The sequence below is a fragment of the Porites lutea genome, chromosome 4, assembly GCF_958299795.1.
Source record: "Porites lutea chromosome 4, jaPorLute2.1, whole genome shotgun sequence".
Lineage (NCBI taxonomy): Eukaryota > Metazoa > Cnidaria > Anthozoa > Scleractinia > Poritidae > Porites > Porites lutea.
Genome location: NC_133204.1, coordinates 39,205,493 through 39,218,274, shown reverse-complemented (window position 1 = coordinate 39,218,274; position 12,782 = coordinate 39,205,493). Strand labels below are relative to the sequence as shown.

Sequence of the window (12,782 nt, the reverse complement as noted above, 5' to 3'; positions counted from 1 at the left end):
TGACCCTCTCCCGATCATATCTCTCTGCATCTTTACCCAAACCACAAGGAAAAGTCTGATAGCAGGAAAAGGATTGTGCTACTTCAAATATTTAAAAAATGTTTTTTCTTCCCTCATCCCTGCTGTAGTTTCTTCAGTTGTCTTTTTCAGGCTGATCAACTGCTTAGTTTTAAAGTTTGTTTCAATACACTTGAAGTACAATGTGGTTTGACATGTACAGTGTCCGTTCTATAAAGATCCAGCAAACAGATGCCAGTGACCCATGTTAATTAACATTGCATTGATATGTGCAAAATTAGCACTCAGTTTAACACAACAGTGGGAAGGAGGCTGTATAAACATTTACAGTATTCAGCAAAATTTCCTAATCTATATCCAGGATTAATTTGTTTAAGTGGTATTTTTTAAAGGGAGGAAAAAGGGGGAAGGGTGAAAGAGTCATCAGTTTGCTTTTCAGATAATCCTGGCACCTAACACTGCAACAAAATATTATTTTGTTATTATAGGGGGAATCCAAGAACTACCCTTGTCAACTACCTTTTACTGTTTCAGGGGTTTAACATTTTGTAGCTAACACTTGGCTTGGATCTGGATTCAATGAAGCAAAAATATAAGTGAAAAAAACCTAAAAGTAATTAGAAATAGATAAAACAGGAAGAAGCTTGAAGATGTTGACGTTTGAAATTTTCCTTTCAAGAACGTTGTGGTAGAGGACAGGGGGTGAGAGCCCAGGAAAACATTGTGTATAAAGAGGTATGGGAGGCAGGAGAGAAAAAAAGCAGGAAGTTGGGGTTCTAGAAGGGTACACAGGAAAAAATAACAGATTCCCATTTTTGGATATTTTAGGGTATTTAAAGAGTACCCATAAAAATCCCACATTTGGCAAAGGCGAGACAAGTCCCAACCAGGGAATTCCCAACCAAGATCCCTGATTGGGACTTGTCTCACTCTTCCAAATTTGGGATTTTTGTGGGTATTCTTTAAATACCCTAAAATATCAAAAATGGGAATCTGTTATTTTTTCCTGTGCTATTTGTGTCAAGATGTGGCTGCCCAGTAAGCTTTGGAATAAAATATTAGATTTCCTCTTTAGGAAAAGAGTACAATGTCCTTCAACATTGAAAAAACTGTTCTGCAGGGAATGAGTTTGTGGGAAGAGAAAGAAAGGATGCCCAAGACTGATTTATCAGTGCCAAACAGTATAATCAGCCCATTTTAGAGTGTTTTAAAATAAACTCAAAACATTTCCAAGTGGAAAAAACTAGTCAAAAGTAATGCAACAAGGGCAGCTCAAGATATGAGCTTAGCTGATTATGATGTTGATGGTGATAATCGAGCTCTTGAAGACAAATAAATCTGAGACGGTCTTTCAACAGAGATTTTAATTTCAATGATTTATTGTATATAGAATTATAGGATTTATACATTATTCATAATTATTATTTGTTGGTCTTTTAAGAACTTTGAATAGCTGTAATTTTCAATCAGTTCGATATATTATTTTAATCTTCATCATTCCTTTTCTAGCTATATAAACTTAATGGTACACTTGTGGTTTAAAAGAAATTAAGGTGGGGATTTTCATTTTAGAAACATTTCAATCCACTTTTTTCTCTCTCATCTTCTTTTCTTCATAAATTCTTTCAGTAAAAGGCCTAGAAGTACAAAAAAAATAAGTCAGAAAGTATGAAATTTGACAAACAGTAAAAACTATTAATGTAATAAGCGTGAATACACCTAATAACTTTCATGCCTGGATGATTGCATCAAAATAATCTGAAATAAACTTGAACTTGAACGAAAGAGGACTTTGTAGAATGGTTGTACATTGGCCAAATTTACAAGGTGGCTGCATTAACGATTCCTTCTGGGGTGGGGGGGGGGGGGGTATGGGGTATACTGTCATATTGTCGGTCATTTCTGAGGCTGCCCTTTGCCTGGTAGGTTAGGAAAAAAATGTTGCTGTTGCATTTCCGCTAGGAAGAAAATGTTGCTGTCTGTTCAGAAAGAATTTTTGAGATACTCAATTTGGAATTTACAGCAGATATAGAACCTGAACAGAATTAAGAATCTGTCTCTCGAGGGACCGTTCTTGAGCAATACCATAATTAGGAAACGATCCAAAAAAAATAACGGGAAATGTTTGGAAATAATGGAAGAGACTTTGTTGTTGCTGTCACAATTCTTTCCTCTTTTTCTGTTGATTGTTGGTGCTTTCTGAGAGGATTTTGCCGGTTTTCGGGGCAATGTTGCCTATTGCTTCTACCCCTTGGAAGGCCTCATTAACAGGGTTTTCTTATCACAAAATACATAAGGCCATTCACTACGTGCGGTCATAACAGGAAGGTGGCTACATAAGTCGGCTTCGACACATAGTACAAAGTAAGATGGGTCAAAACTATGACAACAACCAAGAAGTGCAAATACAATAGTAAAATGCAGTGGCAGCTTTTTTCTCAATACATGAAACAAATGGTTTTGAAATTCAAAGGGCCTCAGAATGCAGGCTTTTCAAAATTTAATAAAATTTCCCAGTGGGGTTTGAACAACAATATTTATTATTTACACAAAAAAGTAAAATAATTAAGAATTTTCTAAGGTGGTAAAATCACCTCATCATAAAAATGGCCTAATTATGCATTCAGTTAGGTTTGGCACACGAATAAGTATACAGCCCTGGTTAATAAAAATTTTAATGAGACTGTTACAAACTTACTCTTCAAAGAGAAGGGCTATCTTATAACATACTGCCACCAGTGCTGTTAAAGCTAATCCAGTAGGACTGCACTGCCTGAAACAACCATAATTTGGATGAATAAACATACACTGTTTACAGTTAGCCAAAGAAGGAGGATCATGAGGTTATCCCTCTCTGATATAAAGATCTTTCCTTACAGATAACCCACCCAGCTCAGGAAAGGTTGGCCACACCACCGGGGTCTACACCCCCCACTCCTTTCAAACAGTGGTGTATGTGGGTTCTTTTACGTCCCACAAGAATCGGATGAGAAAGTGCTCTAAGATGGGACATGTGGTTTTCGTCCTTATCCGAGAAGACTAGAAAGTCTAAAAATTTTAGTAACAAAGAATGAGGGACACAAGGCCAACTGCTTTACCAGGCCACCCAATGAATATGTTATGATCTGAACTCCAACAGTTTATTTCACAATTTTAGCTGTTCATTTGGTAGAATTTAGAATAACAATGCAAAATTAATATTAAAAAGTGAACATTGTCCGAGCTATTTATGCTGATATTAAAACAACAGCAACAAAACTTTAGTGGTACATACATGTAATTATTACAAATTTTGACAACAAGGACTCTCTTTGGCTACCAAAGCTATTTGAGGCATGTGGTGCATGCAAATATAGTTAATATTAAAGCTCATTAAAGCAATTTTTTTTACCTTAATGAATATCCTAGAAAGTTCATAGTTGATCCCCAGTACATGGGATTGTCCATGACGCTGAAGGGAAAACCTGTCACTTTTTGGTATAAAAGGATTCCAAAATAATCACCTGCAAAAAGGAAAGAAAAAACTTACCAAGCTACATAGGTTTATAAGATGGAACTAAGCCAATATATTGGTAACTGATTGAGCAAATAACTGTTTCATTGCATTACTCATGACTGACATTAATATTTGTTAATGTAAAATTCTATCAACTGGACTCAATGGCATAAATCAATTAAGTCCCATCCATCCTCAGTAAATATGAATTTATCCATTTACATTAAAATTAATCTGGTAAGTTTGACAATAACTGAAATATTTCTCAATGGAACAGCTGTCTTTGGGACAGTCCTCTATGCATCAATATTTTAAAGCTTTTACCTTTGGCCAACCCTGGCTTAATTGCAGAAAACTTAGCCACTCAAAAGCCAGTGGCTACATCGCAGCTAGCAGCTGAGCCATATACTGCTGCTTAGTCAAAAATAGTGGTAAATTTGTTTATAAGACAGGAAATGAAGCTAGAAAATGAAGGAGTCTACAATTAGTTTACACTCCATGCAAGCTTTAAGGCTTTTGACACATTAATGAATTAAAGTCTTTATTATTTATTACTCTAACAGCAATTTGAGTTGAAGCTATTGACCAGTGGTAAGGTGAGCACTAGGACATGTTGATGACTGATGGCAGACTAACTGCTTTCATTATGGAGGGACAATTGTACAGAAAGCAAGCAAAGTTGAGTTGGTTACATTTGGTACATAACTCGGAAGCTTTACATCAGTGAAACTGGAACCACACTTAGTGTAGTTCAATGCTTTTTACAATAAACTTCTTTGGATAGGTACAGGAAAAGTAATGAAATAAATTGAAAGAGAAACAATATTTATCACACCTAGAAATGTTCCCAGAATGCCAAGGGACAAGAAACTACTAAGAACAAGAACTGTGCCGGTTAGAATCAGTAAAGAGCCACAAATTTGAACATGATCAGTGCACAGAACATCTGCTATGGGCTGGCTTGAAATTGCCTTCTCAAACCTGTCCAACAGAATTAGAAAAACAAATTCAAGAAAAAATTACTGGCTGAGAAGACGAATAAGAAAAACACACAAGTTTCCAATTTATACGTTTTTAAGGATTATAATAGCTACTTCATCAAAGACTGTGTAAGACTACTCCGGGTGAGGTAACTTCAATATGTATTCATACCTTTGTCCCCTATCCAGCATAACTTTATCAGTGAACTCTAGCCTACCCCAGGACAACCCATCAGGAAAATAATTAAATAATTAAAGCTTATAAGCAAGCATAACTTTTTTTTTGGCATTGATAATAGTGACATATTGTTGTTGAAACGTCAAATTTTGAAAGGATTGCTTTTCTTCAAGTTAAGTGTCAGGCCTTCCCCTTTCAGCTATATACCAATGCAAGGGCATTTGAAACTAAACAATGTTGGAATAATATCCATGAGTTATACTTGTAATCTGTTTTACCTGTAGTCTCTGAACAGCCCAAGTAGGACAATAACAGCAGCTAGCAAATAACATCCTCTTTTGGCAGAGCCACAGCAATGTGTCAGGGAATGGGTTCTATATTCCCAGCGAGCAACCTGTTCATTAAAAAGCACTTAAGTTACTCACTGATCAGCATAACATATCAACTTCAACAAAAAGGAAAAATGCACCTTCATGGTTGTAATGGATATTATTTATAGCACTGGTCAAAAATCAAAGAAATTTTTCTTATCATGGCAAGTTAAGGATATTATCACTCGGGATTAATTCTCATGATATTTTTACAACTTCTCCCCACTACTTTTAGAAGAAATATATGGGGCAAGAAAGGAGAACTTGGATTTTAAGGGTTTACTGCTTTAATACCCTACCTTTCAAGCTGGCACATGCTTTAATATAGCCCATATATAGCAGTGCAACCCACCCCCTCTTCTAGGATCCTAATTAACTAAGATTTACAGGTAGGGTTCTACTGTAAAAATATTACAAAGTAGAAACTAAAAACGTAGTTTGATGCTTACAGCATTCCAAAACAAAGGATTGAACATGATACAAGCAGCAGCTAACCAGAGATCAGAGTTTCTCCAAGTGATTGGTATATCCTTGACTATCCCTCCAATATCTAAGTCCATCTTGACCAGCAACAGAAAAAAAGTTAGTAAATTTGTTCTGAATGAAATTTGGGATATATACCTAAAATCATCATCATCACATTTTTCAGCCTCATTACGTACATATATAGTAGCCAGTTAACATTTTACAAATGTAATAATATTGCAGAGCTTTGTCATTCGCTGATGATATGTTGAAGCTAACAATCACACAGTACATCTAATATTAATCAGAAATGTGTGGCAGCTAGACCATTTTGTTTAAGACAACTGCTTTTGCCAGTGAACTGAGACCAAAGAATAAACGAAAGAAAGAACCACTGAAAAGTTCACAGTCTTTTTCGGGCCTCACAGAAACACTGCATCTGACAACACATAACTTGCAACGCCGAATTTCAACTTTATAATGTGAAAGCACTTCTCCACTTGATCGTTTTTGGGTTCGTACGGTCTTCATAACTCTGTGCTGCAAGGATGTCTTGCATTCTAGTCACCAAATATGTATGGAAAAAGTAAAACTTACCTCAGTTAAGTTTAAATTTTCGAAGACTTCACAACAGGAGAGCAACCGCTCCGCCATAAATGCAATTAGCGACAGGCTTTTCTTCCCCGCTCGTTCAAGTTCCCCTCCGCCAAGTTTACTATATATGTCACGTGATCAAACCTTTGGCCCACCCTGGGGAGTATTTATCACCTGGATGCCCGTTTTGATTTTGATTTTTTTTCTCTGCACAAAACCCGACTGCCAATTCCCATCTGTTTTATTGTCTATGTGATACTTTCCCCCAGGTCAGCAACAGTCTGCTACAAAGTCGTTTTTAGTGTCGTCACGCAACGCACCTCCCTCTGTGGGGAGGAGCGTTGCGTGACGACACTAAAAACGGCTGTGTAGCAGACTAGGTCAGCAAGGGCACCAAGGCCACGAAATCTGAGTATCGATTTTGTCCCCGATCTGACGCCATAAGAAAGTGAGCTCAAGTTGCTTTGCGCAGCTCGGAGTTATGTTTCTCACCAAGGCGGGCAATTCAATAAAATCGTCTGCTAAGATAACCCACATCTCTGTGTGTGATCACTACGAAGGCGTAATAACAAGTTCAGTGACTAAAATAACGTAATGGTAGTGAAACATTTGGAAACATTGCTTCAGCAGTGATAGATAGACTCTGCGTTTTTGGCTCCGTTTGGTTAATTTACTAATTTACAATTTGCAATTTAACCTAACTTTTTTTAGTACAAAAAATAGACTTAATTGACTAATTGACCCTCAGGCATTTCATGAGCCAGTTTAGTGAACAAGTAGACCATGGAAAATTGTGGTCGATTTGTTTTTTACAATAACGTTTATTTTTTTACGAAAAACCAAAAAAAAAACAACCGGCACTTCTTGGCATGTTACGTCACTTCCATGGTCTGTACTCTCTTAGACCATAGCTCTCGACCAATCAGCGCGCGAGGATTCGCTCAGTTATTTTACAATTTTAAATACATGATTGTTGAGTTGAAACAAAAATGTATTAAGACGAACTTCAGTTCTAACTAGCTATAGGGCTAGTTTTTGTTTTGTGATTAATTAATGCTATCTCCCTACAATTGTTGAGATTTCCTGATTGCTAAAATTTTGATAAAAACTTGGAGCAATTCTTATCACCGTGCTTTTAAAACCACTTCCTTCAAATGCATGATCGATAGTCCATCATAGCGTGTCAAAAGCTAAAAGTCAAACAGAAACTAGCAACATGAATCACTGTATGTATTAATTTATGTCAGTTAATGCTTTGGGCTTGAGTTTTCTGACCAAATGGAGTGTATCGACGTCCCGGAAACCATAAGTTATTGTTTACAAAATATCGCAAGTGAATTTGAAGAGCTGCGTACATTATAGTAAGATATTGCATTGAAATTGCTTCAGAGGGCACGCGTTTACTGGGACTACATCAACGAAAACAAATTCAGCAGGAAAGGTTATTAGTTGGATGACAGGTTGATCATACGTACGATCTCAGCTGTTTTTGATCAGGTACCACTGTGAACAAGCGTGGGAACGCCAGAAAAAAACTCTCTGTGGTAACAGGTAATGATTCTCGGACCACCGAAGATAAGATTTTTAAATGCAAGGCGCCAAAAAAATCCTTCTTCCTTAAGGAAGATATTAAGAACTAAAACAGAAAACTGATACTTTCTACAAACTATTGGATTTTCCCTCTTTGTTTCTACAAACAAAAAGATAAGAATACGCAAATTGACAAGAAATTTGTGGTTGACCTTTATCTGTATGTTTATAAACAAGTTTTTGGGCACGCTATACTGGGGGCAAGAGAGGAAAAACACTGTTTGGTTAGCCTTTAGTTTAAAACCGATTGTTCAGATGAACGTATCTGTGTATAGATCAGGTACCACTAGCTACCACTGTTAAAAAGCGTGGGAAAGTAGAAAAATCTTTGCCATAACGGGTACCTTTATTTAAGAGCGAGCTTAATAAATCAGTTGAAGGCACGTGGAGGGAGATTTTTCACGGGAGGGGTTCTTCTTGTTTTCCCCGTATGTAGAAAAACGGATAAAAGTGCACAGACGCAGATCGTGTAAACTGGTGGTTTTATTCATTCGGAACATGTGCTTTAATAACAACTAACGCTCAAAGATTAAATGAGTGCAATACAGCAAGCAAACAAGCTGAAACATCTGTCTTTTGGCTCCCTATATTTAGGAAATCAGTTTAAGATGCCAGGACGGTGACGGCAAGGAGAACGTCAAAAAAGCAGTAGTCATAGACTAGCAAAACAACAACTTTGCATGTCAGTGCGGCACTTTTTTTGATACTGTGACGTAAACAAGCTACGAAGAAATTTTCTTTCTTTTTCTGAACTCGGATGTGATTACCAAGAATTCATCTCGAGGACAATCCGCCTTCTTTTGACAACTGAAGTAGGAAATAAACTGAAATAATCGCGATGAAGATTGTAGTAAGGCTTTTTAAGAACCGTTTTTGCTGCTGTCACCGATATGGTACCTTAAACTCCCTATTCTGTGGCTTGTACGTTTTTTTTTTCTAGTCTCTCACACACGCACAAATGTCCTAAAATTGCGCGTATTAGCCAAGTCAGGTAGTGTTTGGCTCGCTCAATCTTGTGTTAATAGCTTCTGATAAATGGCAAAGAATCGTTACGAGTTTTGGAGCAGTTTTTAGTTTGGTGCGCCTTATTCGCCTTAACTTTTCTTTTCGTACGGACCACTTCAAAATCTGCTCGCGCTACGCCCCTGAAAGTTGTCAAATATTGCGTGTATTTTAATGTATTCCCTCGATTCTGTGATCAGTCAGACCTCTAAAAAATGTTTTAAAAAGGGTTCTAAAAGCGAACGCCATACGCAGGGAGATTTTTGCTTTCAGCATTAATTAATTAATTATTGCTGTGCATTTTTTTATTTTCTAGTCTTTAACCCTTTCACTGCCAGAGTGTTTGATGGAGTTCTGTAAGGTGACTCTAACTTTTGATTCTGCGGACAAAATCCTATGATGTGACCATTCAAATGAAAGCTCTCTGCCTGTACTTACACATGGTGCTATTTGTTTTTCAAAATTTCACACAATGAAATTTGGAAATTTGGTCGAAATTTGCTTTCGGCTAAATTTGGCAGTGAAAGGGTTAAAGAGAAAAAAGAGGGTGATAAAAAAGAAATCTTCAGAGGAAAGGCGACAATCCCACATGTGTAGTAGCTTGGCTTTCAGCAGACTTACATTGTAGGACTTCAGTACTGTTCCTTATGACCACAGCTCTTTTGCAGCGATCGAAAAGGCCCGCCTTAAAAATCTTTATTTTGAACTTTCGAGCACGTGAGCACTGCAGTACCTGCCCGGCGCATAGTGAATGATCACATGCCGAATTGCAAGATACTGCGGTACCTGCTTTGATCACGCTACCTTGATCAGATGTTCTAGAACACTTGTGTTGCCGGTACTTTTTATTCAAGCAGCTTGACTGGTACAAATTGTAAGCATAACAAACCGGGCAAAACAGCGATCAGCTTTATTTTTTTCACAGTGTACGCATAGCACAATGAAAATTAGCCGATCAATTGTTTAATTATCCCTAATAAAATTCCGATCACTTATCATAATTAAACGTCGAGAAGATCACCGCAATTTAGTTGTGGGCGTAGCTTTTGCAGTAACAAAAAAAAAAACCGAAAAAAGTCTCCCTGCGCGGGATTTAAACACCGCTCAAGGTTCGGTTCCCCCTTACAAGCCTGATTTGTTTTTCCAAGTTTTCATTTCGCGGCTGCAAAAGTTACGTCCACAACTGCCATGATCTTCTCTTCTCTACGTTTAATTCTTCATCCCGCAGTTCTAATATATGATTATCATATATCGATTATTCAACCTGTGATTATGTTAGGTAAGCTAACACAAAGCAAACCCAGCTGATCATCCAACAGCAAATAAACAGAACGAATGTTGTCGCGGAAAATAGCATTAGCCAGGGGCACCCAACGACGGTTTCCTCCTAAATACATAAAAAACAGTTTTAGGCTATCCAGAGTACTTTTAGATCTCGAGAAATGCATTTTAAGCGGCGCTATAAAATTTGTATCTGTTCTGTCATCCTAGGAAACTTGAGTCTTTTCGAAAATACAAGGGCTTGAGTATTATTTTCCCGAAAATTTTAGTTACAATTTGACGTATTATGAAAGTGAGAAATTTTCTCATCTCTCCCTCCGATGCATTTTTAAACGCGAAAATTTGATTTTTTCTTTTTTCTACAAAAAGTAGCCTAACTTGAGAAGTGAATTGTGAAAATCAAACTTCAGAAAATCGGAGAGAGTTTATTACATGATAAGCTGCGAAAATTGTACAAACACCACTTGCACATCTCCCATAATGCCCCTTATTTGCTTCCCCAAATTTTGCATAACCTTTGTTTTTCGTTTCTCCTGGGTATAACAGCCGTCCCAAGAGAAATTGGAAAAGAAGCTTACGCAAAATTTTTGGGGGGCAAATTAAAGGTGCATTATGGGAGTTGTGCAAGTGGCGTCAATGAACGAAACGGTCATCTAGAATTTTTTTTGCTGTCCTCTATTAATAGAAAATTCTAGCTAGTATTTGCTTCTCCGAAAATATATTTTACAGAAAACAGTCATTGGATGCATCTGATTAGCTCCATAGTGGCCCGTATAATTACTACAAGCGAGTCAGTTGCACATCGCTAGATTCCTCTGATTTTCCTGCCCAGACTTGTTTCGCAAACTAAAACCACCAATAACTTAGTTTGAAACAACGGAGAGTATATAGCATGAACAAAATTTTTAAGAAAAGCGTGCAAAGGTGCAACCAGTTTCCTATAGACGAAAAACCGAGGGCTTTGTGCGCCAGATTTGTGCAGTGACGCCCTCAGACTTTAGAGCTATAGCGAGTAAATTTTTTCATAGCATATGTAATGGTGCAATACTCTTCGGCGAATATAATATCTTGATTCGGTTCCTCGTTTTCGATCATAAAGAGAAAAAAAAATGTCCCATGGGGGACCACCTTATCATTAGTTAGACCTCAATCGGTCTTGGATTGTGCAAACTACTGCCTAAAAGACCTGTCTTTTAGCAAAGAAGTTGGCCTGATAAAGCTGACATCTTTAACTTTCATGACGCAAAAATGTGCAAAGTAACCTTCTTTGAAAAGAGTCAAGTTTGAGGGAAAGAAATTTTAAGGCGGAAAGTAGTGAAACTAGCGAAAACTTTTTGTATTTCTCGAGAAAAGCTATCTTTAAAAATTCAGACACTACCCAATTGTTATTAATAAACGGCTAAACAGTCGAAGTCCTTCTAAGCAATTTGTCAGCTCTGATTCACTGTGACGGCATTGTGCAGAACATAAGATTTCTCTCTTTTTACGTGCATAATATGGTTAGACACGCACATTCATTCTTGTCGAACGACTAGTTAATGAAAAGCCTCACATTTAATTTTTGTACGCTATACCCATTATTCTATTAAAGGAATATTTTTGTTAAAAAGGCAAACAGTCTTAAAAACGGCTTTAACCGTGAACCTTGCATTGTTTTTAAACATTTGAAGTAAGTCTGATGGGATATAGTTCAATTATAACTGATGTATCAACTATTTATAAGAACTTAGGGATCCTCCTTTTCCTTCGTCACTAATAAAACCGCCGCCCGGTTAGCTCAGTTGGATAAGCGCCGGTCTGCCGAGCGGGAGGCCGCTGGTTCAAGTCCCGGCCGGACCAACACTCAGGGTCTTTAAATAACTGAGGAGAAAGTGCTGCTTTTGTAAAGACATCTGCAAACGGTTAGACTTTCTAGTCTTCTCGGATAAGGAGAATAAACCGTAGGCCCCGTCTGACAACCCTTTCATATACAAATTCTGTGGGACGTTAAAGAACCCACACGCTTTTAGTAAAGAGTAGGGGACGTAGTCCCCGATGTGGTGGTCTATCTCTCATGGGGGGAGGGACTGTTACGGGCCCGCAGTAATTGGCGTCATGCTGTTGCGGTGACCCTGCCAATAATTGGCGAATCTAATAAAATAAAATAAAAAATGAAATGGATTGAGTAGTCAGTTTTCACTTTTTTTCGGCAATATTCTGTAAGTGAAATCCTCGCGCTGGCCACGCAGGCTACTATCATACCTTTTTAATAACCAACGAGCTTACTGTATTTTTAAACCCATAAGGCTTAACAAAAATAACTGAATCAGTGAGTTCAGGCATAAAACGTAAACCGTTTAAAAGTTAACTCACTTTTAGAGTATTGAGAATGTCGTTTAACTTGAGCCTCGTCATACATCAGCAAGAAACTTCTGTGAAAAACAATCTGTATTTTAAAACCTATTTAATTAAATTGCTTTTAATCGTGTTTAGCTCGCACTGACTACACTGATTTTGTCTTCTGCCGAACCAATTAGCGATTTGAAAATTACGCGCGCATCGCTGTTTAGAGTAATCCCAAGTGAGCCTCATATTCATCACAAGATATAACGACACAATAAAAAACAATGACTGAAACAAGAAACAATGTTTTTAATTGCTAAGGAGCTTTCTTTGACTTCTGTTGTCCGAAGTTTTTCATTATTAAAAGCTAGAGCGTGTTTCAGGAGACCAAGTTGTTTGTGATTCCTTGCGCCCTCGAATTTTTCATATGAACGCGCACCGTTCATTTTTGTATGTACACATTTGAGTCCTGAACAATCCTTTAG

At 37.5% G+C, this 12,782-nt stretch overlaps 2 protein-coding genes across 2 annotated transcripts in view; one reads left to right on the top strand and one right to left on the bottom strand.

The window, feature by feature from the left end:
* LOC140933545 (annexin A5-like) overlaps window positions 1-12,782 on the top strand; it is a 330,251-nt gene that overhangs the window by 153,484 nt on the left and 163,985 nt on the right. The gene's annotated exons all lie outside the window — the stretch shown is intronic.
* LOC140935660 (phosphatidylethanolamine N-methyltransferase-like) lies at window positions 1,459-6,187 on the bottom strand. The gene is made up of 7 exons (XM_073385230.1): window positions 6,106-6,187; window positions 5,493-5,603; window positions 4,951-5,066; window positions 4,350-4,495; window positions 3,410-3,521; window positions 2,717-2,791; window positions 1,459-1,655 (listed from the first exon to the last, which is right to left on the bottom strand). Exons 1-7 carry the CDS (start codon window positions 6,160-6,162, stop codon window positions 1,598-1,600), a joined length of 675 nt encoding a protein of 224 aa, XP_073241331.1. The 5' UTR covers window positions 6,163-6,187; the 3' UTR covers window positions 1,459-1,597.

Coding starts and splice junctions, on each gene's coding strand:
- LOC140935660 (XM_073385230.1), bottom strand. CDS start 6,162: ATGGCGGAGCGGTTGCTCTCCTGTTGTGAAGTCTTCGAAAATTTAAAC. Junction 2,792..3,409: donor TTTCTAGGATATTCATTAAG/GTAAAAAAAATT, acceptor TGGTTGTTTCAG/GCAGTGCAGTCCTACTGGAT. Junction 1,656..2,716: donor ATAGCCCTTCTCTTTGAAGA/GTAAGTTTGTAA, acceptor TTGTACTTCTAG/GCCTTTTACTGAAAGAATTT.